Source organism: Argentina silus (assembly GCF_951799395.1).
Source record: "Argentina silus genome assembly, chromosome: 10".
In the NCBI taxonomy this organism is placed as follows: Eukaryota; Metazoa; Chordata; class Actinopteri; order Argentiniformes; family Argentinidae; genus Argentina; species Argentina silus.
The window spans coordinates 10,936,547-10,960,457 of record NC_139664.1 but is presented as its reverse complement, the minus strand read 5'-3'; the positions used below and the strand labels follow the sequence as shown (position 1 = coordinate 10,960,457).

The window sequence follows — 23,911 nt, the reverse complement described above, 5'->3', positions numbered from 1 at the left end:
ACTCTCATCTAAAAATACCCTACTGCGAAACTGAGGTGTAAATTTGTCATCGGCTCCTTAGGGACCGCTCCTTCCTCCCACCTCAGATCCTCTCTGTTGTGACAGGAAGTTGAAAGAGACCTGCCAGCTTCCTGGTGCCCACTGTGTCTATGTGGGCGGTGTTGAAAGGTGTATTTTACCTGTCAGCTGACAGGCTGTAATAACCGTCCATGTTTTTCCAGGTCTCTGAGGATGACTCATACATCAGTGACATTAGCGACAACATGTCCATGGACAACTTCAGCAACGAAACGGAAAGCGAGAGACCAAACTCAGGTGCACCATTTAGCCATGGGGGTGTTGTCACACTTTTCACAGACTTATTTCACATATATATTATATTTTATTATGTTATATTATATTACATATATATAATCTGTGTGATGGTTCATCTTTGTTGTGTCAGTGAGTTCAGCAAACAAAAAGCATGGTATTTACTATAGTTTTTGGCATGCTGATCTCGAACAATACTTGCTATTACCACTAATATCCTCTTATCTTTATAGTCCTTCCTACAGTCTGCGTAGCGAACGGTACTGCTCTGAGTAAGCGCAGGTCCTGCCTCCCGTCGCCCAGTCCCAACACCAGTAACATCAGCCTGTGGAACATCCTGAGGAACAACATAGGGAAGGACCTGTCTAAAGTGGCCATGCCAGTGCAGCTGAACGAGCCTATCAACACCCTGCAGAGACTGTGTGAGGAGCTGGAGTACAGCGAGCTACTGGACAGAGCTGCCAACACACAGGACCCCTTTGAACGCATGGTGAGAGGGTTCATATGCATGCACACTCACACACACACACACACACACACACACACACACACACACACACACACAGGAGCCCATTGAACGCATGGTGAGAGGGTTCATACAGTATGCGCCCACGTATGCACACACACACACACACACACACACACACACACACACACACACACACAGGAGGCCTTTGACGGTACGGTGAAGACCTTCACACATACACACACACCGGCGCACAGGAACCTTTTAATTGCATGATGGAAATACACACACTCTAAGGAAACACAAAGTGACTTTAGCTCCTGGCTGGAACGAGACCTCAGTGAAATGCACAGACACATCATACTCACTCCTCACATACAGTGCGGCACTGTAATGCCCTAAAGATATTTGAGATATTTGAAGAGGAATGTCTTTTCATTTCCACTGGCTAGATCCTGATCTAAGCCCTCGGCTGGGCCTCTCTCGGATGTATTGCTTTCTTGGTACAGTTTATCTGCTTCCTTTTTGAGTATACTTCTTTTTATCAGTAAACTGCTGAAATGGATACAGTACACATATTGTAGCACTTATTTGATGGTACATTGGATAAACTGATAAGATGTTCTAATGCTAGGGTTATTCTATCAGAGCCTTAAATAACAGAAATAGCAGAAATACTTCTGAATAAAGGCTGTGAGCGAGATCTACAGTTCCCCTGACCAATAAAAGTTGACTGGAGTTTGTTGGTTAAAAGAAAGGTAGACGTCATGTCTTATGATCAATGAGATGACACAGACAATAGGGCTGTGCAGAGTTGCCATAAATAAAGTGTGAAATGATTGAATGTGCTCTCTTCCTCCCTTCTCACACGGCACCACCGTTGATGCCGAGTGGTCCATCAATCACTAGCTATGCGCAGGAGCACAGCCTCCCACTCCCTGTTTAGACCAAGTTCTCTGTTCTTGTTCCACAATGTCCTACATTCATAGTCCTCCATATGATCCTGTTCTGTTCATAGGGTGATGTTTGCTTGTCTTGACGTGTGGAGGTGTAGACAGGCCTGTAGCGCCTGCAGAGCAGAGAGCCGTCTGTTTGTGAATGGCGTGCTAATGAAGAGATGCATGTGGGATTAGGATGTGGAGTTGATCTGATGCGGACGTTGAGTGCTCTTTTTTTTTTTTTTTTCCCAGTGTGGGCTATGAGAGATTCATTCAGACGGGAATCTCTCAGCCACTCTCCCATCCAACATTACTGAGGTCTTCGTGCCCATTACACTCAAATGGAGAGGAAATTATAGCCTCACAGGAAATCGAAATGGGCTTTTTCGCAAGCAGTGATTGGTTTATAAGGAAGCTTATCGAACGGGCGATTTGCCACAAGCCCAGACCCAAAGTGGTTGCGGGCTAATGTGTTCTAGTTTGCACTCTCCATGAATCATAAATCTTTCATTTTCTCATTCTGTCTGGAATCTCTGTGTTGACCCAGTAACTGTTATCAGAGTGGTTATTCTGCTCAAGTGTTACTGATAGCATTATGAATGCGCTGTTTGATGATTGGAATGAGATATAATGAACTGAAGTGTGGTTTAAATGTCTGTAGGTGTACATAGCCACATTTGCAGTCTCGGGGTATGCGTCCAGCTACCACAGAGCAGGGGGAAAGCCCTTCAACCCTGTCCTGGGAGAGACCTACGAGTGTGACCGGCCAGACAAGGGCCTCCGCTTTGTTGCAGAACAGGTATGGATCCACACACTTTCATCCAAGTACAAGTTTGCAATTGTTCTCATTTTTCTAATTTCTCTTTATATCTTCAGGTCAGCCATCACCCCCCTATATCAGCATGTCATGCTGACTCTAAAAACTTTATTTTTTGGCAAGGTAGGTAAAAACATGGTTTACATTCAAATATTACTGACATACTGTAGACAAAGAAAGCCTCGGCTTAAGCTGGAGAGTGGTCCGCCTGGATGCACTAACCTCTCTATGGGTTTTCTTGTGATTATTGTAGACATGAGGTGGAAAAACAAGTTCTGGGGAAAGTCAATGGAGATCGTCCCTGTTGGCACCACCCATGTGGTTCTCCCAAGGTGAGTCCCCTGCTGTCTCTCTCACACACATTCTTCTACACTCACTTACGCACACACACACAAACCTATTCCCCCCCCGCCCCCTCTCATGTAGATTTGGAGACCACTATGAGTGGAACAAGGTGACCTCCTGCATCCACAACATCCTGAGTGGCCAGCGCTGGATCGAGCACTATGGAGAGATCTCCATCAAGAACTCCAGCAGTGAAAGCTGTCAGTGCAAAGTCACTTTCGTCAAGGTGAGGGAAAGACACGCTGCTCTCTGTGTGCTTCGTATTCCATCAACGTGAGGGGATACTACATCATGCGTAGTCCAGGGGAGGCGGGTGGAAGTAGAAATCTGAGGATAGGCTCATTGTAATGCATGGAATGGAATGAGTGTGTTTGATACCATTCCTCTTTCTGTTCCATTCATTACAATAAGTCTGATTTCTGCCTCCACTAGTGTAGTCTACAGATGAGGAATGTTTAGGTGCCCACCTGGGATACACTGTAGGAGGTAAAAGCTTAAGTTCAGTCCTAATCAAGTCAAATCTATCTATCTAATCTATCTAATGTTCCTTATATGTGGTGTTCCTCATCTCCTACCGAGAGAGAACAACTCCATGTGTTCTCTATGTTTTTAAAGCTTATTTCTAAAAAATGAGTGGTAATTGATTGTAGTGTCTGAGGAGTTGAAAGGCCTCTTGGAGTTGAGCAGGATACCAGGTCAAAACATGTAGGTGATCATTTTAGCCCTCTCAGTGGGCCTCTCATTAGACACGAACCCAGCAGGCCATATATAACATATATAACTCAATAGTGCCACCTGCTGGCTGTTGTATGTATGAGGTTATCATTTTGCTACCTATCATGCAATGTTCAACACAGCCATCAAATGTCCACTCACCGGCCACTTTATTAGGTACACCTTGCTAGTACTGGGTTGGACCCCCTTTTGTAGCCCATCTGCTTCAAGGTCCGATGTGTTGTGTGTTCAGAGATGGTCTTCTGCATACCTTGGTTGTAACAAGTGGTTATTTGAGTTACTGTTGCCTTTCTATCATCTCAAACCAGTCTGACCATTCTCCTCTGACCTCTGGCATCAACAAGGCATTTTCGCCCAGAGAACTGCCGCTCACTGGATATTTTCTCTTTTTCTGACCATTCTCTGTAAACCCTAGAGATGGTTGTGCATGAAAATCCCAGTAGATCAGCAGTTTCTGAAATATTCAGACCAGTCCGTCTGGCACCAACAACCATGCCACGTTCAAGTGAATCACCTTTCTTCCTCATTCTGATGCTGGGTTTGAACTTCCATGTAAATGCATTGAGTTGCTGCCATGTGATTGGCTGATTAGATATTGTGTTACCGAGCAGTTGAACAGGTGTACCTAATAAAGTGGCCGGTGAGTGTATATGTTAATCCTGAATGTGTGTAAGAACATTACTACCTACAACTTTACTTGGATGTTTGACCGAGGCAGTTGAAAGTTGAAAAACAAACAAACAAACAAACAAACAAACGATACAGACTTTCAAACTATGATCACATACATGCACTTATAGGATGACCTTTCTGTGAACAGGCGAAGTACTGGAACTCGAGTGTGAACGAGGTGGAGGGTACCATCACTGACCACAAGGGGAAGGTCATCCACACGCTGTTTGGGAAGTGGCACGAGGGCGTGTACTGTGGAGACCCGCCCTCCGCCACCTGCATCTGGAGAGCAAGTAAGATAGCGCCAGGCAAAACCAACCATAACCGTTGGTAACAACCGTTTCCCACATGAATAGATATATCCTGGCACTTTCTGATGTAATCTATCCTATTTGTGCTCATGCAGATGTCATGCCGACTGACCATGAGCAGTACTATGGCTTCACCAAGTTTGCTGTTGAGCTGAATGAGTTAGACCCTCTACTGAAACTGCTGCTGCCTCCTACAGATACCAGGCTACGCCTGGACCAAAGGTGAGACAAATCTACAATGCTGAATAGATATTTTACATTCTTAAAAACTATTCAGTTTTCTGGAATCATTTTCGCAACAGAACAGCTGGCAACGGTCTCTGTCTGACTATCTGCTGCTGCAGGAATGGTGGAAACAAAGGTGTAGGGCAGATGGAAGTGCAGCAGAGAACAGCATAGCTCATAAGCTATGTGTTTGGAAATCTGCGTTGACACTGATGGATTACTCGTACTTTGAGACACTCTGAGGATTTGTTTGGCTTTGTAGCTCAGGCCGTATGACATCACTGCCTGTCAGAGCCTATTGGGTCACATCCGACCTGCAGGCCTCACAGGATGACATATGTGGTGTGCAATCTGAAGAGACATCTGCCTTGGTGTGTGTGCATGTGATTGTAAGACCAGGCATCTCTGACCTTTTCTGAACTTCATCTGTGTCTGTTGCAGGCTGCTGGAGGAGGGGAATGTAGAGTCTGCAGAGGAGCAGAAACAAAGGATTGAACAGGTGCAGAGAGATCGACGGCGAGTCCTGGAGGAGAACAACATGACACATGAACCCAGATTCTTCAGGTAAATTCCACATGCATGTTCATTGATTTATCACATCAAAGACAATTCACCACCGTGCAAATGCATGCTGTCCGTAGCTCACTTCAGACTGAACACTTTTTTCAGTAGTTTCTTCTCACATACTCCGTTCAATTATTTTTGCGCCATTAGTTTGCGCAGATGCCAACAGAATATCCGTCTCTGTTGTCTACAGGAAGTCGAAGGATGACACCTGGGTTAGCAACAACACTTACTGGGACCTGAGGAAGGACCCAGGCTTTACCCAAGTGGACTGTCCTGTGCTGTGGTGACCTCAGTGTTGCTAGTGACACACATTGGGACCCCCTGTTTTTACTGTGACCCAGGCTGGCTCTGGGGAGGCCTGTTGCTCCATAGTCTTGCACATACCCACCTACTATTCCATGCTTGTCCCTGGTTTATTGTTAGTAATGGTTGATTTTATTTATTTTTCTAATTCAGTTTTATCCTGTTCATTGCCTTAATAATCAATGCTTATTGAGTAGCGTGGCATTTTTATGCAAGCTTTTGAATGTAGAGAAAATATGCAAACTGCACACTGTTTGTCACCTGTAGTGTTTAGTTATGTAGAACAGAGCACAGAAAGTCTGCAGCAACACAGTACTAAGGTATTAAAGCCCTTGAGAGGCACCTTGTTGATACACAACACTGCAAAAGAATGACAGGCGATATTCTTTTTGAATTGCTGCTCCACTGTAACCTAGCTACTAGTCTATATTACCATAACTGTCCCACTGTTCACAGCTGTTCACTGGACATTGTCTACCTCTGAGATGAAATACTATGGTACTTGTAATACCATTAAAAAGGTGTACATGTCAAATATTTATTCTGCACCTGATCTGATGCCTTACTGGTCGAACATATGATGTTTTAATCAGACATGTTTTAGAAATGTGCGTTTGTGTGAAGAATTCTTAATATAATGAAGTACTGTATGTGTCCTTAAAATCTTGAGGAACTTTTTTTTGTATTCATTTAAACAGTAACACATGTTGCTCTTTGTCTACCATGTGTGTATCAGTACACATCTGTGACCTATACTTTTAATCTGTCTGAAAGTGATCAACCATCAATAAGATGTGTACAACATTTTAAACACAAACATAGTTGACAAAATACACTTATCCATGGTCTCACATAAGGAGACATACACATGGCTTGGAGGAGCCTTGTCAGAGCCTAGCAGGCCTGTATATTTAATGCTCAATGAGCTGTAATAAAATCTCATAGTGGTGAAATGTGTTGTCTTCTGTTATTTTGTATTCCCTGACAGAGAGAAACTTGATATGTAGAGTATCAGTATACACTTTATTAGGAACACCTGTACACCTTCTCATGGTGAAGGTGGTGTAATGGTTTGGGGAATGTTTTCTTGGCACATAATATCTGTTTATGTACAATAGTATCTGCTTTCCATGTTTCTAAACCGGTCTGACCACTGTATAAAAATAACAATACAGACAGTAATAATACTTCTAGGCTGATCATTTGGTTATCATTTGGACCAGCAATGCCATGTACACATCATAAGCTATTATAAGTGTATTTGTCTGCTGTGTAAAACAGAGAATAGAAAGTCAATTGTTTAATAAAAAAAGACAGAGATGAAGATTTATTGCTTTTTGTTTGTCTGAGTTGGACCTGAAAAACCTGTTCGTGATGTGTTGATGTGTTGTCAGCCAATGATGCTGCATCACTCTATTCTACTCTATTCTAAGGAAATTGCTTCACTTTGCCCTCTGATAAGCTGGGTGTAATGTTGGTCCTATTGCTTATACTGTACCTGTCCAATTGTTTCAGATCAACAGGTATACTGACATTCAATCAATGATAATGTCTGTCTGTTTACCATAGGGGAACATATTTGAATAAAAGCATCAGCCACATCTCAACACACCTGCAGTGTGTCAAGGAGGGGGTTGGTGATGGCCTTGAGGTGGGTGAGCATGAGGCGCTCAAAGGTTTTCATTACCACAGAGGTCAGGGCCACTGGTCTGTAGTCATTAAGGCTCTGGCCTTCCGACTGATGGACAGAAGCTAAAACTTCATTCAATGCATTCAAAGCTCCAAAACCAAAGCTCGCTTCTCAAGGGAGAAATGCCTACATCAGAATGACAAGATAGTTGGGCATGTTAGAATTCAGAAGGGGGTGGAGTGAAGACACTCCTCCTACTTTATAGGGCTCTTAATTTGTACCCTACAGACACATCCGCATCACAAAAACCATGAGGAAGAACTGAAACGGTGAGAACCTGGTATTGAAGCTCTTGCAGATTGCTGAGAATCATATCATTTTGTTTAGATATCTTTGTGTGAAACATAGATAACATAGATTAAAATAAATAAATAAACAATAATAATAATAATTTTTCCTTCTTCTAGCATTGTGACTGCCTATGGCCCCTGGTCCGAGCATTGATTACTTTATCTTATGATGATTCACTCACTTAAACAAATGTATTTGTTGTAAGTTGCTTTGGATAAAGGCGTCTGCTAAATATTGTTCTAAATATGTTGTTGAAATGTGTTTGTGTGGTTTGAAACTGTTAAATGTTTGAAAGCCTGCTATCAAATCTGGAAATTGACATAAGGATAAAGACATTAGTCGTTTTGAAAACGCAATAAAGGACTCACGGTTCGTCTCACGATACACCAATGGAGCCCGATGAGTCTGGCAAGATTGACTAAAGCAGAGTATAATTATCTTCTAAAATCTCTGACTAAAGGACGGACTGCTGTAGCAAAGATTATGCAAACCTTGACTGTAAACTATACTGTACCTGGTAGGCCTACCTGTTTGGAACATGATTGTCGGCCCCATCGTGCCCCCTGCTGAAAAAACTGTGTTACTGTATTTATGACGACGCGTATGGGAGTTCCCCTCAAACACTTCCTGTGCTTCTATGGGTGGAGCAAGCTCGCGGGATTCTTTGTGACTGTACACACAGAGAACACAGATCTGTACGCACTGTCCTCTCTACGAAACTCTTCTTAAAGGGGACCGCTGTCGACAATACCAAGAGGAGTGCGGTAAAATATACTCTGATATCATACACTCTTGCGGGTTTTGCCCGCGGGTTTTAGTCATTGGCTGACACATGAAGTTCATATTAATAATAATTAATAATAATAATAATAATAATAATATTTTGTCTGCACAAAAACGGCACATAATTTTCTGTACGGTATCGACCGTCGAAGATTGCTCCATTTATTAGAGGCGATCGCCTGTCCACATCTGCATAGCTAGTTTTCCTTTTGATTTTAAGCGTATGGATTTTACACTATAGACCGCAGTTTTCTCATGTCATCTCATGTGCTTTTAATAGTTTTATGTGTATTTAGGATTATGGACCTACCGTTTTTATATTGTAAACAAAGATTAGTTTGCATTATTGTGGCTCATGTAAACTCATTTGCTAATATTGTGTCAAATCATGGTTTAGATAAGGCCAGTTTATTCGCTATTGTTTTTTGTCTTTTCTGTCTGTGTCAGTTGTGTCATAAGCTGCCAGCCAAGTCCACCTGCCCTCTTTAAGATGTTTGCCACAGCCACAAAGAACTTTGTGGAGGAGATAGATCATGATGGCTACTTGATCCCTGTGACCTGCCTGAATGACTCGAACAGTTTAGCCCCCCTTTCATTGGTAGTCAAGCGCAAGCGTTTCTGGTTCTGGCAGAAACCCAAATACCTGCCCACTGACTTTACCCTCAATGATGTGCTGACCGGAGATACACCTATAAACCCAGGTAAATACCAGAGCAGCCCAGCAGTTAAATAAGGTTAAACACATTCAACATACATACATACATACATACATACATACTCTTCCACAATGTGCTCTACTGTGAATGATTAAGTTGGCTGGCTCTATTTTCCATGCAATTTAACTCTTTCTCAATAGATTCTATATCTGGGAAATGGCTGTTTAGATCACATCATGTCAATGTTTCTGACTGTCCTACAGTTGTCGTTGAGACAGACTTCCTAAAGTATAATGGGACATTTGGTAACAACATAGAAGGAAATGTGGACACGAATTTGGTCAAGGTAGACCTTAACATGGAGGGGAAGGACACCTCCAAACTACAGTCGTCCTTTGGCACCCTGAAGAAAGAGGAGCTGGATGTTCAGAAGTTACTGCGCGACTCCAAAGACAAGTGAGTGGTCTGTATCTCCTACTGTAATAGACACACAGTGCATCATACATAGAATCAATGGTCTGTATCTCCTACTGTAATAGACACACAGTGCATCATACATAGAACCAATGGTTGTTCAAAGTAAAATATCTCTCATGGACTGTCAACTTGTCAGACTGTCAGGAGACCACAAATGTCATGTTGATCTTTGTCCAGCCATAAACATCCATATATGAGGAACCCAGGTGAACATTAACATTGAAAAGGAGTGTGCTGAGACAGCAGCATCCCTCGTGATCACTGTGTTTCTGCTGTGCAAAGTGGCCAACAGTATATAGGCCTCTGACTACATTCATGGGACTTAAAAAGAATCAAACACAATTGGCATTTAACAAATGTTTATTGATTTTTCAGTGTTAGCCTTAGGAGCCTTTACACAGCTTGGATACAATCCATTACTAAACATAGGTAATGCTGTGAAATTATGTTTGCTTCATAAAATAACTAGCACATGTATTGTTATATTTTTGTGGGTTTTTCCTGCAGGGTTCTGGACATGTCACACAGTCTGATCCAGCAGACACAGGAGAAATCCAGGGAGGTGTTTGGGGTGGTTAAGGAGACGATAGTGACGACCCAGCCGTGCTCAGTCGTAGAGGAGGTCCAGCAGAGTGTCCAGTTAGGGGGCCTATTAAGCTCCTGTGGGCCCAAGAGCATCAAGGTAGGAGGGGATGGGGCAGATCTGATGATAACAGACATGATGTTAAGATAAGATAATATCAGTTTTATTGTCCCCGAAGGGAAATTTGTCTAGGACATTTGAAAGTGCGGATGATCACACATAATAGAAACAAAGAATATGCACACAACGCATAATACAAATCACATGGACAATGTGAACAATTAATTGTTTTGTGTTGTCATTCTACAGGTGTCTGTGAAGCAAAATAGCAGCATACACAAAGACAGTAATGTGTCAATAGAGATCCCTGCACGTACTGTCATTGCCTATGGCCTTATTGAGCTTGAAGTTAATCTCAATGGACACTATGGTAAGGGAGTGTGCATTTGAAATAACTTTGTTTTGCATTTTTCTACAGTATATGTGAAGAAATGTCTTTGATCCTCTAATCAAGTACCCAGCTATCATTGTGTTGTGAATGTGAATGAACATGCTCAGTTGTCTGTTCCTGTCCATAGACCTGTGCCTGATGTCAGACACTCTTGGTGGGTTTGAAGTGGATGGACCTGCTAAGAAGGACTTAGTAGGGGTCTCGGGTGCCTGTGGGGTCTCGGGTGCCTCAAAGAATAGCTACCTCCAGGGAGGTAATGATGCCAATGGAAGGAAAGAGCAATGTTTCCTTTGTCCTCCTTGCCTTTCAGTTGTGTCAAGAACATGTTATTATGGCTGCTTTGGTCTAGTGGATGACATGTACTCAATGGAATGCTACAATTTGTTCCTAAATGTCAAGCAGCAGCCTATCTTACTGTAGGTCATAAAGGGCCTCTCGATTGTTTATGTAGGCCATGTCCTATAAACAAAGATAAGCATGGGTTAGCTAGGTGCAAGTTTTACAGGAAGTATCTATGGCGTTTGTGTGTTGACAGAACTGGACAGTCTGAGTGGTCATTTCCAGCTGCTGTTATCCCTGCCGGCATCCACACGCTCCTCTCTGCTCCAGCTCCTCATGACAACCATGGAGGACAGACAAACTGTCACTGTGCTGGAGAATGTGGTGAGTGGGACACAAAGCCTCACAAAGGCATTGTTTGTGGTCTATCATTGATAAATAAGCCATTGTTCACAAGTTTCCTGTAGAACTTGAGGAAAAGTCTGACACAAAGTTGCTATATCTTATCATATTCAGTCTTTACACAGTGTGTATTCAAATCAGTCTCTCATCTACACTGTCTATGATATCTGTTTCTCCTTTTCACAGTTGAATCAGATATGTGGAGGTGAGAAGCCTGACCTGGCTGATGTCAAGGAGGAGTCTGTGAAACAGACAGTGCAGGCCACACTGGACCTTCTACACCAGTCTGGAGGGAGAGATCAGACCCAGACACACAAGTCCCCCTCACTCCTCACTGGCACCCTCCTTATTATCAGCGCCATGGACGGTGAGAGAGAGCAGGGTTCACAGTAGTCTTCAGTTTTAGAATGTTATCAAATACAGAAACTTAACCAACTTACCATTAAACTTAATCAGAATGGAAGTATTTGTTCTAAAAGTGCAGGTCCGTTTTGAGAAGATACAATACTGTATGTGTATGTGTGGATGTGGATGTGTCTGTTAAACAATGTTACAGCCCTCTGATTGGCTGTAATATCGAGCCCTCTGATTGGCTGTTAAATAATGCAAGTGGTGGTGTATGAGATTAGTGTCCACCATCTACCCTGACAACCAAAACACTTCATGTGTGAATGTTTCTTTTCAGAGCTAGAAGATGAGGGTCTTTCTGTGTTGGCTTCCTGTTGCAGCCCTCCTGTCTTACAGGCCCTGCAGCTCCTGGTGAGTTCAGACTAGTAGTATACTAGTAACCAATATGCTACGGGTTTGCATGTTTATCTCTCACTGTTTTAAAATAAATACAGCATTCATTGGGGGGGGGGGTTTCAGTTTAATATCCATAATTTCCTTTGCATCTTACACACAACATTGCAGACGTAACATGGCATATTATGCAAGTTTATCTGTGTGTTTGTCCTCCAGGTGCAGAGTGTGACAGGGAGTGGGGAGTCCTCTCTGAAAGATGCAGGTCTGGCTCCTCTGGCTGAGGAAAAGATGTATGAGAGGGTAGAGCGTCTATTTGCCTGCTCAGATGTGACTCTGAAGAGACAGAAGGACATACTGCAGACAGAGATCAGCAAGACATCTGGAAACCTCCCCCTTGCCATGTGTATCACTGTGAAAGGCCTGGCCTCTTTAGGCCACACTGTCTGAGAGTTTGTGTGGTGGGTAATGTATGTTTTAGGTATTTCTTATTAACTGTCATCAATCAGACATTCTCATGGGCAATACTACCTCAGTATTCAAAGCCTTACAGCAGTATGGTAGATAGAACAGGTAGAACACTCTGGATCAGTATTGAGACATCTCAGAGCCCTGAGCATTTATTTTTTTCTAAAAAAAAATGTTGTTTACTGTAAAATTTATATTTTCTGTCAGGCTACCAAACTTAGCTGTCATCAAATGACCGCATTTTTTTTATGTATTAATGTGCTAAATACTGTATTAAAATTTTCACAATGGATATGACCAATTAATTCTGTTGCTATTCTAACATGTGCTTTAGCAAAGCTAGATAATGTTATTCAATGGACTCACTAGGTCTCCTGAGTAAAAAAGATTTGTAAAACATGTTGTTTTCACCTTTGTATTATGCTAATTTGATAAATACATTTATTTGTTCACTTTTACTCTTGGTCTCATTTTCCACACTCAGAATCTGACAAAGTACAAATGATATGGATGATATTTTTGAGATCTGTTTTTTTTTTTGTTACATTGTGCGGTTAAAGTTAAAACAGATACAAATACCTCAGTCCTCAGTACAAAACCTGAGATGTCATTTAAAAAAAAAAAACACCAGTTAATTTATTTGACACATCTGAAAATACATGTTTACTCTGTCGTCATTTCAAAATATATACTTTTAAGTAGATATGGCCATTAGTTAAAAACAGTTACGTTTCAGTAATATATCACATCAAAAGGGATGGTTCTCTGAGATGCAGTACCCTGTCAAAGGGTATTCTGGAAATTGTTTTTCCATACCAACACAAACACAGCACCAAACAGACTGGGGTAATGGTCAGAAACAGTTACTTACACAAAGTACTGATCTAAATGGTAGACAATGGCTGTCAATATCATGAGAATAATGAAACAAGTCACAATCGAACAACAACAACAGAATTAAAAGGGAATGTTACATATTTTCTTATCCCAGAAACAGCAATATAGATTAACAACCTAAATCACTGGGTTAGATAAAGTAATATGCATATTTCTCTTTCTCAACCCTTATTAGAAATGTTTAACCTTCTAGGTAACCAGATATCAGGTTTAACTGCAGCTTTGAAGAGAGAAGGAGAACTTGATCAAAGAAAATTGGTGATATTCTATATTCTGATGTTCAAGGTCAAAGATGTAGTGAGACAATGAGATGCAACACCGTATGCACTGTAAACAGAGACTCTAACACACTGAGGTATCCTCATTTTCCTAAAGCAAGCCCTCCTCGTCTTCTCAGAATAAATATGAACTCTTCCAAACGTATATTGTTCTAAAATATATACTGGTCTTCAAGAGCAACAGCATAGAAATTAAACACATTTAAAAACATCCCAACTCCATGATTCTGTTTTCTTTCAAAACCCCATGAATAGAAAGGTATTCAGTTAAAGTTACACATTACCAAAAAATTAAATAAATAAGTACACTTCCTGTGTATTTCTGAACAGAGCTAGTTGCATAGTGTACAGAGGGGCGTCTGGTAGTTCAGAGCAGACTGAGCCAGGTGCAGCTGGGTGAGGGATCCACACCAAAATGTCCAATCATAGGTCCATATGGATGTGTATGTTCCCCCTCTCACACCCCTGTGGGTGGTCCCTTCCCAAGCCCACCGTTGGGGACAGTGTGTCCAGTAGGGGGCAGTAGCAGCAGGACGCTCAGTACACCCAGCTGACGGGTACCCACTGAGGCTCCAAGTACAGCTGCTCTACAGCAGCCTGGAGCTTCTCGAAGGCCTTGTCCAGATTGTCATTGACGATGGTCAGGTCAAAGTAGTGGCTGTAGGCCCGGCGGATCCTCGCACTCTCGTCTACAGTCTTCTTCAGATCAGTCTCCTGTGAGAGAGGATTTCCTTCACAGTTACACCAAAAACATAGCATTTTCCTTATCACTATTCAAAAGTGTGAACCATTCATAGGACCATCAGTATCTACCGGTTAGGTTTAAAAGCATGACTTCTTCAAAAGGTTCTCTGAGTGCGTTTGAAGAGAGGAAGACACTGACCGTGAGCAGCTTGGTGGTAAGCCCTGCATCCACCACAGCTTTATGCATAGCCCTTAGTGTGTCCAGTTCTGGAGCAGCAATAAACACCACAAACGGCATGAACTCGGCAGTCTTCAGCACCTTCAGCGCCTGAAGACAATAATACCCAGTGTTGCCAATGCCAAAAACAACTGTGCAACCACAACACCAAAAGCCAAGAGAATCTCTCCAGTCTTTACCCTCAGCCGTGTGTGTGTGTGACTCTGACCTGGGGGTTGATGTCCAGGATGCAGGTGCGCCCCGTGGCCACCACCTCATGAATGGAGTCCATCTTGGTGCCGTACAGGTTGCCATCGTACTCTCCATGCTCCAGGTAGCGGCTGGCTTTGATGTCCATCTCCATCTCAGGCCGTGTCACAAAGCTGTACGACTGGCCGTCCCTCTCCTCCTCCCGCGGGTGCCGCGACGTAACTGGGAGGGTAGGGGATGATATTGAAGAGGGGGGTGACAGAGAGAGAACCCATGATATGAATGACTTACTACCACGAACCCACATAAAACTGCTGATTCACTCTCACACACACACACACACACACACACACACACACACACACACACACACACACACACACACACACACACACACACACACACACACACACACACACACACACACACACACACACACACACACACGCCTCACAGGGAACAGTGGTGCCATAGCGCAGGGGGTTGATGACGATGAGTCTGTTCTTCAGGCTCCGCCGGCCCACTCCCTGGGCTCCAATCACAACCAGTGTTTTTCTCTGAAACGGCGGCATCTTGGCCACCTCCTCATAGATCTGCAGCTCGTGACGGTCAAACTCTGGTCAAGACAAGACAGGCTGGACCATTAGCTTAGTTTGCTCTTTTCACTAACACAAACACATGACTGCATCGTGACCTGAACACCATAGTTGGTCTTAGAGTAGGATCAAAGATGGCTGTGGTACACACCTGCATTCTTTGCTGTCAGATACATCATTTTCTTTTTCTTCTTCTTTCCAGTTAAAGTCCCACAGAGAATGCCTGAGAGGAACATAGTGGCATTAGTCCACTAGAGGGTGCCAAAGGCATGCATCTCTCCTACGTACAGCATCTGTCAATGACTAAACACAGGCAGATTTATAGCTGGATATGACTTTTCAATTATATGTCTATGTTGTTTATATCTTAACGTAGGTAAGTTTCCCAGAAGTGTCTGGATGACGATGGACATTATTATATAGAACTGTACCTGACCCATCCAAGTCTCTCCGCACAAATGCTTTCCTCTTCTCCTCTAAGAACTGACTGGGGATCAATCCAGTGGCTCCTCCTACAATGTTGCATGCCTAAGAGACAGGATATGGTGTCAATGACTCCATACTTCTTCTGTTGTTCTACTCAGGAGTTACATTTTGGGGCATTCTAACATGCATCCACTATTCCATCACTAAGAGTGGGTGCTCGCTCACCTGCCACCAGTTGGGGTCCTCCTTGTTAACGACCTGAAGGATGTCTCCCTTGGAGAAAGCTAGTCCTGCCTCCTTACAGGGGATCAGATTGTCAGTGGCTGGGTTGTAGTTGAAGTGAGGCTTCAGATAGACCTGAAGAGAAAGATATTTGAATGAATTATTTGTGCAACGAATACAACCTATTTGAGCTATATTGCTGTATTTCATTACAAACAAGTCACAATAGAGGGCCGCTGCTTGAATAAAACATGTAGTACACTACACATATCTTCATCTGAAACCTGATGACCACTGAGAGAATCCACTAGAGACCACCTCTGTCAGCAGTCAAAGGCCACTGACTGACAACCCTGCATAGTGCTCCTCAGCAGAACATGCTCTTCATCAGGCGCTGTGTGTGTGTGTGTGTGTGTGTGTGTGTGGAGAGAGAGTACAGTAAGTGGGATGGGAGTGTGTGAGGAGGGGGAGGTGGGTGCTGCCTGAGGTGTTGTCCTCAACTCCTCCTCCATGCCCCAGATAGCCCATGGAGTGTTATTAATAGGGCCTCTCTAGGCTCGGTTACAGCCGCCTGGCATTCTGGGTTAGCACCAGGTCAAGCATCTCTCACCCACACCCTGACAGGTAAGACCCTTGGGCAGGGGCATGCGCACACGCACGTATGGAGAGGGGCTAGAGGAGGAGAGCATGTTGGAACACACACGTTTGCCTATAGAGGGCAAGAGTGTAGTTATATCCCAAACAGGTACACCACTGACATGGTGACGCTGGTTCACCCTCTCACCTGTGGGGGCGCTGGCGTGTCTCTGTAGCCAGGCAGGATCTTGAGGGTGATGCTGCCATTGCTGTCTCCCAGCAGCTCCTGCAGCTCTTTGGGCTTGCCGCACACCTCGCGCCCGTTCACCTCCCGGATGATGTCACCCACATGCAGCATTCCCTGCCTGTCAATCATGCTGCCATGAAGGATCCGCGCAATCACTAGCTCGCCCCGCTCCACTCGGAACGTCACCCCCTGGTAGAGGGAGAGCGCAGAGGGAGGTGTGTCATGAGTATCAAACACATCAACACCTCATAAATCAGAGGCCTCGTTTCATATGTATTTGGTTGCTAGGAAGCACAACCTGGAACCTTGTAACTCAGTTTTGTGTTTGGATGGCTCATTCACTCACCAGAGGCTCGCCTGCCTTCTTCTGGATGCCAATCATCCTGACAGCATCGGCTGAATTGAGAGTGCCAGTCTCCGTGGTATGACTGTTCATCTGAGATGGTAATATTTCATAGCACTTTGCTGCCACCTTGTCATGGGTCTCTATCAAAGACTGGGGGGGGGGGGGGGGAGAGAGAGAGAGAACATGGGGTTAAAGGTTGCCAAACGCATTGATAGAGTGGTTCATAATCAGTTTCATTGTTTAAACAGCAACAGCAAGCAAACAATACACTGTTACTCATGCACAGACATATTAGTGATTAACATCAGGGAACAGCAACAGAATACCAGCCAATAACTTTTACTACACGAATAAATCACATCTCATGAGGTACATTATTTCAACACATGCCTGTTTTTAAACAAAGTATGTTGAAATCCTACAGGAAATAATGTCAAATTGTCACAGAAGGAGGAAAAGGCAGTATTGTTCTCACCACAGCAGCCATAACATAGGAGTGTGTGTGTGTGTGTGTGGACAGGGGGCCTGAGGCGTAGGGTACCTGGAAGTGGGGTTCCTGAAGGATCTTGGCCAGCTCAGAAGCGCTGGCGTCTTGTCCCTTCAGCCCGTTGAGGGAGTCTAGGATCTCAGTCACCAACTGCAGGTTGTTGTCCCTCACCGCTTCCAGCTTCACATCCTCTAGACGCTCGTGGGCCTTCAGACACACACACACACACACACACACACACACACACACACACACACACAGCCTCTTAAAACAAGCAGTGTGTGTGATCTCCCCACAAACTAAACAATGTGAAGGGCAGGCTCTGTGCATTCAGTTCAAAGCATGTTATGACTATCTGTCTACTGATCAAACAATCCTCCAAAGTTACTTAAAGAATAAATTACTGTTATTGGACTGCAATACAATGTAGTCAGTGTATGCCCTTAGAGTCAACTCCATGAACGGCCAACTCTCCACCCATCCAATAAAATTCGAACAATCTGTGTAATTCAAATAGCCGAGTTCACCAAATAGTTCATTTACGTGTAATGGTCACTGTGTGGTCTCTCTGTATCACAAACTCAATGGAGAATGTTAGCAATTCACCAGCAGCTAGGCTATCAGATGACACTGACGAGGCAGTCATCTAGCTCTAGCTGTACTTTAGCAGTGCAGATGTTTCTGCAGGCCAGTTAATAGTTGTTACACCCTGACCGGATTCTCTGACATCACTGCCCCTGTTAATTGGCATCTCACACCCCTTACAGATGACATTTCACTGACCATGTTAAATATAGATGCAGCTGTTGACCATTCACCCCTGCAATCACTGAAAACAGACCTTCAGCCATGACTGCCATTGAATGATTTTCCCTCCTGGTAAGTCAACAGCATGTAAGTTAAACTATGTAGAATGCTGATGTTTGAGGGGGTGTGAGTCGTGACATTTGCATCAATCTGAGAAGGTCATATGGAGGAGATAGTTCACTGGTAGAGCTGCTTTTCTGTCTGCGAGTGTCCATATGTGTGTGTGTGTGTGTGTGTGTGTGGGGGGGGGGGTTACTTTGGCGAGGGAGCGGACAATAGGGCTCTCCATGATGCCTCTGAGGAAGATGAGGTCGATGTCATTTGCGCCCGTGGCCGGGGGCATGTATCTCAGGTTATCCAGCACCTGCTGCATGGCTGTGGGGGGGAAGAAACAGCCTTTAGACTCTCACACACCATCACTCATCATAGAGGCTTTAAAGATGGAAAGAGTTCCGTCCACAGCTTTACACTTAGGCTCAGCACAACATCAGGCTCTCATAAGAAAGAAAAAGCAAAACTAAGCAAACAAGTGCAAATACAAAATTGTCAATTTCTTCATAATGCATTGACATCTTGCATCAATCACCACACACACACCTTTTCTAATTCAAGCTGAACTTGAAATGAAAGATATTGTGTCACTCCACTTACAATTATCTAATCTCGTCTCTACCATAAGGACATTTGATTAAAATATGAATGAGAGCTTGAAGCGGGATTCAAAACATGAGGAAAAGAAGAGAGACTGATTACAAACAGGCGGCATAAGAAAGCATGAAAAATAACTGAATGAGCATCAATGGACCAATTTACTGTGAATGCCCCTCATTTCCATAGCCTGTGACAAGTATCAAGCAACAACTGCGACAATAACGTCCCTCTTCACAGATCTGTCCAGAATGAATAACTTGGAGCACAGAACTAAACATTCAAGCGTCTTTTTTTGCAAAAGAAAAAAGAGAGCTGACCGCTTTCGAGGCCTATTAGAACTGATATTGGCAGTAATGAACTGGTCAGACTCTAATTAAAATGGGTAGGACTCAAATTAGAACTAATTGCCAGTTATGAACTGGTCCAGTATACACTCACCAGCCACTTTATTAGGTACACCTTGCTAGTACTGGGTTGGACCACCTTTTGCCTTTCAGAACTGCCTTAATTTTTTGTGGCATAGATTCAACAAGGTGCTGGAAACATTCCTCAGAGATTTTGCTCCATATTAACATGATAGCATCATTGCTGCAGATGTGTCGGCTGCACATCCATGATGCGAATCTCCCGTTCTACCACATCCCAAAGGTGCTCTATTGGATTGAGATCTGGTGACTGTGGAGGCCATTGGAGTACCGTGAACTCATTGCCATGTTCAAGAAACTAGTTTGAGATGATGTGCTTTGTGACATGGCGCGTTATCCTGCTGGAAGTAGCCATCAGAAGATGGGTACATTGTGGTCATAAAGGGATGGACATAGTCAGCAACAATACTCAGGTAGGCTGTGGCGTTTAAACAATGCTCAATTGGTACCAAGGGGCCCAAAGTGTGCCAAGAATATATCCCCCACACCATTAAATATTTGCGTTAACGAGCAGTTGAACAGGTGTATCTAATAAAGTGGCCGGTGAGTGTATGATCTGAGCTTTATCATCAGCAAACAAAACCAACATTCCTCTATAGGCCTCGAGCCACATAAGACAATCATCTGGCATGTAAACACAACTACTGAACTCATGCATACGGCAAAGCATCTTACTCTCAGAAGCCAATGTTTTGGAATGACATTTCAACTGTGAACTTCTCCTCCTGGGGAGCTTACCTGTGCCTGACTTTGCATTGGCCACGGTCATTTGTCCTACTGTACCACACAGGGCAACCTCAGAGTGCAGTCACAACCCTGTCAGCAGACTCAGCCCTCAAGCAGACTGACAACAGAGTACCTGGAGGGCTGGAGAAGGTAGAAAACCCACATCAGATTGTATCCAGTTCATCAGACACAAACTAACATCAATAAAGCAGTTGGTAGATAAATTCCTAATGGATCCAGATCAAGCATGAAACATGAAAAACTCCCTGGCTGTTATAAACCATCTCACGAGACTAAGTCCTCCCGACTTTAAAAACATGTGTAAAAGTACGGCCCTGAAATGAAATACCACTGTATGCTTCAGGTAGGGTAGTCGTGTTTACCCAGCCAGGGCTTATGAATGAAAAAAATGACAAAGAGGACCATTGAACTATAGGAGGATGGGTTTGCCCTCCTTCTCTGGGTAAAGGTTATGCCAGAGTTACATACAGGGAGGCCCCTGTGGACACCCAGTACAAACACACTCTCCAAACAGAGCAGAGACCAAACTGTTCTCTACCAGCCTTAGTGAAAGGATAAACATACAGGAGAAACTCAGTTTCCAGAAAACTTTTAGGCTATTATTCACAAATCCTCATGAACGGTGTGCACTGTTTCAATCAAGGTTTACATTTAGGCTTACTAATTCATATCAAGAGAAAGTAACAGTATACAATCAAATGCAAATACAGTACATTATTCTTTGTAGTAATAACCAGGAACATATGACCTATGGTCTGAAACCTACCTGGGAATTTTGTGCTCCAGTCCAGCGAAGCACAATGCCTCAAAGCCCTCCACTACAGACCTTTCATCTGGTGCCCTAGGACACAGAAGAACCTAGGGGAATTGAACAAAAAATGCTTTTAATTAGCATCCAAAAAGGGATAAGGCCTACTTGTAAGGCCTCCTGAGAGTGACCTATCTGAAATGGCACACATAAAATGACATTTTAGACACTTTCCATTTCAGTTGTGGTGAAAAATGGAAAAAAAATATTCTAGCTTTGTGACTGCCAATGGTCCCTGGTCCCACCACAGATTACTTTTTTTTATGATGACTGATAAATAGATAGATGATTCACTTACTTAAACAAATGTATTTGTGGTAAGTCACTTCGGATAAAGGCATCTGCTAAATGCCATAAATGTAATGTCTGTCAGGGTCCACAATAGCTGTTCGTAGACTAAAACCCTGAGAATGCGCACTTCCAAAGATGCTGTGTGTGATTGGGGTCTGCCTCCACAACATTTTATGGCCCTGCAGCCAACCACAGGGTGTGTTGCTACTTCCCACTGCTACTCCTGCCAGCAGCATTCCCACAGAGCTGAAATTCCCAGGATTCTCCAACACCTCAATTAAACCCTGGATATAATAAGTAGCAAGTCGGGATGAATGGACCTTGTGGGAGCAACAGCACATCACAATATTCTAGTATAGTCCAGATAGTCTAACGGTGATTCCTCTCCTCATCTCCTCTCCTTCATCCACACTGATATAAATAAGCATACCTGGTAGACATGCACCATATGGCTCAGCTACAATACCATATCACAGATCAGTCAGCGCAGATAGGGAAGGTTTAGAGCGGATGAAGACACCCCTGGACCCCACGCTTGTCCTCTTCCCTCTCCAGTCTCTCTCCGTAGCTCTAACGCTAATAATAAACTTCACTTTTACTTGACACCACAACACAAGGCATTAATTGACACAATACCTTGGAAGTGGACAACAGCTCAAATCTCAGAGGAACCACACAGCTGATTTACTCAGGGGGAAGAAGTAAAAGTTGGCGAGACGAGACAGACTCATGTCATGACTCCATTAAAGTTGTTTAACATTAAATCAAAAGCTATGTATGGCTATACATTAAGAATAGAGGAAAACAATATGTTCAAATGACGCATGATTGCTAGAGAAAATAGAACATAACATTCTATTTTTATCATTTAACTCAAGGCATGAACATAGATGCAATTTATATCCTACCTAAATACATAGCTACTTCCAAGGTAAATACTAATTCTGTCTATTAGTTCACCGGCTATGACTGGCTGGATGCCCAGATAATTTTTATTCTAGGGCACTAGTTAGCTTCGTGCACGTGTAGCATTTGTTCCATTTCCCATTCAATGAAAAGCAGCAGAGTGATGGCGTGGGGCGCATTTCTGCTTGCTAGCTAGCTAAATAACTACAGCGTGCTGCTACTGGCGTAGCCAGCTATATAGAAATTACAGAAATGTGCCACCTGTTTTTTTATTTTAATCGCGCAGTACTTTTGCGAAGAAGTGGACAAGACTCTTAGCGTGCTGATAATCAGAGGTAGGCTTTGATCTCGCCTCTTGACCAGCTTGAGGGACAGCATGCAAGCTCACTTGCTAGCTAGCTAACCTTAAACATATTACACTTCTTGCCACCCTGACAGCTATTGTTCAGGGAAGTGACCTGTCTCGAAGTCTACTTACATTTCGAAAAAGGAGATCTCAAAAAATGTGTGACATTACCCGATGTTCTGCGTGTGATTCTATCAGAACTTCAAATATCGCCCATGGATTTCATTAAGTGAAAGGCGCTATCTATTTAGCCCGTAGTACCCTTTCTTGAGCGCAATGCCACTGAGACACGCCCTCTAATGACGTATGATCTCGAAGACCACGGGAGCCACGAAAAATCAAAAAACGCCCCACCCCCTTTTACTGTAAATTCACACACACACACACACACACACACACACACATACACTACTGACTCGTTGGATTCAATGTAACCATTATTAGATTATGTTTACTCAGCATGCCTAGCCTTATTACAGATAATTTATCGTAAAGCTTCAGAATCACATGCCACACATTTCTTTTCTCTCTTTTTTGATGGACACAGATGATTCTGTTCTGCTGGTCTTGTTTGACAGCTGCATTGGGGTTACATACCAACTTCTGGCTATATGTAGAATAGAGTTGTAAATCCTAACAACTCTTCAGCACCTCACTCATTGCACAGCAGCATCCCTATATTGCACAATGTCTGTCCCTGGCCATTGTTGGATATGAACTGCCTGTAAAAGCTGCTTCACCATAAACATACATATATGCCATTTAGCTGACGCTTTCATCCAAAGCGATTTACATTGCAGAGAGTGCATACATTTCAGTATATATGGTCCCAGCAGGAATCAAACCCACGACCTAAGCGCCATGCTCTACCAACTGAGCCACAGAGAACATACAACAGATCATACTATCTTAACAGACATCTGATAGGCTACATGTAACTGGGTTCATACACCAGATCCTCATTGTCACATGACTTGCTTTTGAGGTATCCATGTCACTTGATAAGATTATATGTCCTTATATGTATTTCTTTTTACATTTAGCAAGGTGCTGATGTCACAGTTTAGAATGTTTACAATGAAAATATGTTGATGTCAAAACATAATTCAATGGAAGAATGGAGAGAATGTCTATCACCTCTCACCAGGCAGCTATCTGCATGCTTGATTCTGAGTCAGTTCTTTAGTGTGATGCTTTCTTGAAAACACTAGAGGACAGTATTACTCCATTAC

General features: G+C 43.3%; 3 protein-coding genes across 9 annotated transcripts in view; 2 read left to right on the top strand and 1 right to left on the bottom strand.

Moving 5' to 3' along the window:
• The window catches only part of osbpl3b (oxysterol binding protein-like 3b), a 31,984-nt gene extending 25,340 nt beyond the window's left edge, over positions 1-6,644 (top strand). For all 3 annotated transcript variants that reach the window (XM_083679747.1, XM_083679746.1, XM_083679745.1), the window contains 10 exons: positions 222-315; positions 546-802; positions 2,378-2,515; positions 2,593-2,656; positions 2,787-2,865; positions 2,960-3,104; positions 4,434-4,578; positions 4,692-4,818; positions 5,263-5,385; positions 5,579-6,644. In XM_083679747.1, coding sequence (XP_083535873.1) covers positions 222-315; positions 546-802; positions 2,378-2,515; positions 2,593-2,656; positions 2,787-2,865; positions 2,960-3,104; positions 4,434-4,578; positions 4,692-4,818; positions 5,263-5,385; positions 5,579-5,675 — 1,269 coding nt within the window. In that variant the 3' untranslated portion in view covers positions 5,676-6,644. The remainder of the gene's footprint in view (positions 1-221; positions 316-545; positions 803-2,377; positions 2,516-2,592; positions 2,657-2,786; positions 2,866-2,959; positions 3,105-4,433; positions 4,579-4,691; positions 4,819-5,262; positions 5,386-5,578) is intronic.
• Positions 6,645-7,629: 985 nt separating this feature from the next.
• Positions 7,630-12,970, top strand: gsdmeb (gasdermin Eb). 3 transcript variants are annotated; one of them, XM_083678442.1, is made up of 10 exons: positions 7,630-7,650; positions 8,903-9,156; positions 9,375-9,567; positions 10,096-10,270; positions 10,481-10,601; positions 10,750-10,875; positions 11,158-11,285; positions 11,490-11,670; positions 11,989-12,062; positions 12,264-12,970. In XM_083678442.1, the coding sequence occupies exons 2-10, from the start codon at positions 8,946-8,948 to the stop codon at positions 12,492-12,494; spliced, it is 1,440 nt and encodes a 479-aa protein (XP_083534568.1). In that variant the 5' UTR covers positions 7,630-7,650; positions 8,903-8,945; the 3' UTR covers positions 12,495-12,970. The 3 variants fall into 3 exon arrangements, with proteins under 3 accessions (XP_083534568.1, XP_083534566.1, XP_083534567.1); XM_083678440.1 differs by lacking the exon at positions 7,630-7,650 and adding an exon at positions 7,665-7,863; XM_083678441.1 differs by lacking the exon at positions 7,630-7,650 and adding an exon at positions 7,665-8,436.
• A 144-nt stretch (positions 12,971-13,114) lies between these two features.
• pals2a (protein associated with LIN7 2, MAGUK p55 family member a) lies at positions 13,115-22,939 on the bottom strand. Of its 3 annotated transcripts, none has more exons than XM_083678436.1 (14): positions 21,858-22,939; positions 21,095-21,186; positions 20,320-20,448; positions 18,762-18,880; positions 17,753-17,905; positions 17,212-17,361; positions 16,827-17,054; positions 16,046-16,177; positions 15,826-15,922; positions 15,546-15,617; positions 15,253-15,414; positions 14,818-15,020; positions 14,571-14,699; positions 13,115-14,401 (listed from the first exon to the last, which is right to left on the bottom strand). In XM_083678436.1, the coding sequence occupies exons 3-14, from the start codon at positions 20,348-20,350 to the stop codon at positions 14,225-14,227; spliced, it is 1,653 nt and encodes a 550-aa protein (XP_083534562.1). In that variant the 5' UTR covers positions 20,351-20,448; positions 21,095-21,186; positions 21,858-22,939; the 3' UTR covers positions 13,115-14,224. The 3 variants fall into 3 exon arrangements, with proteins under 3 accessions (XP_083534562.1, XP_083534563.1, XP_083534564.1); XM_083678437.1 differs by having other exon boundaries at positions 22,851-22,932; XM_083678438.1 differs by having other exon boundaries at positions 22,812-22,834.
• Between the last annotated feature and the right edge of the window lie 972 nt (positions 22,940-23,911).

Excerpts from the sequence above, each read along its gene's own strand:
- pals2a (XM_083678436.1), bottom strand. The coding sequence starts at position 20,350 with ATGACCGTGGCCAATGCAAAGTCAGGCACAG. Across the intron at positions 17,362-17,752 it reads TTCAGGAACCCCACTTCCAG|TCTTTGATAGAGACCCATGA; the intron begins GTACCCTACGCC and ends CCCCCCCCCCAG. Across the intron at positions 16,178-16,826 it reads ACACGCCAGCGCCCCCACAG|GTCTATCTGAAGCCTCACTT; the intron begins GTGAGAGGGTGA and ends CTTTCTCTTCAG.
- gsdmeb (XM_083678440.1), top strand. The coding sequence starts at position 7,838 with ATGATGATTCACTCACTTAAACAAAT. Across the intron at positions 9,157-9,374 it reads AGATACACCTATAAACCCAG|TTGTCGTTGAGACAGACTTC; the intron begins GTAAATACCAGA and ends ACTGTCCTACAG. Across the intron at positions 10,271-10,480 it reads GTGGGCCCAAGAGCATCAAG|GTGTCTGTGAAGCAAAATAG; the intron begins GTAGGAGGGGAT and ends GTCATTCTACAG.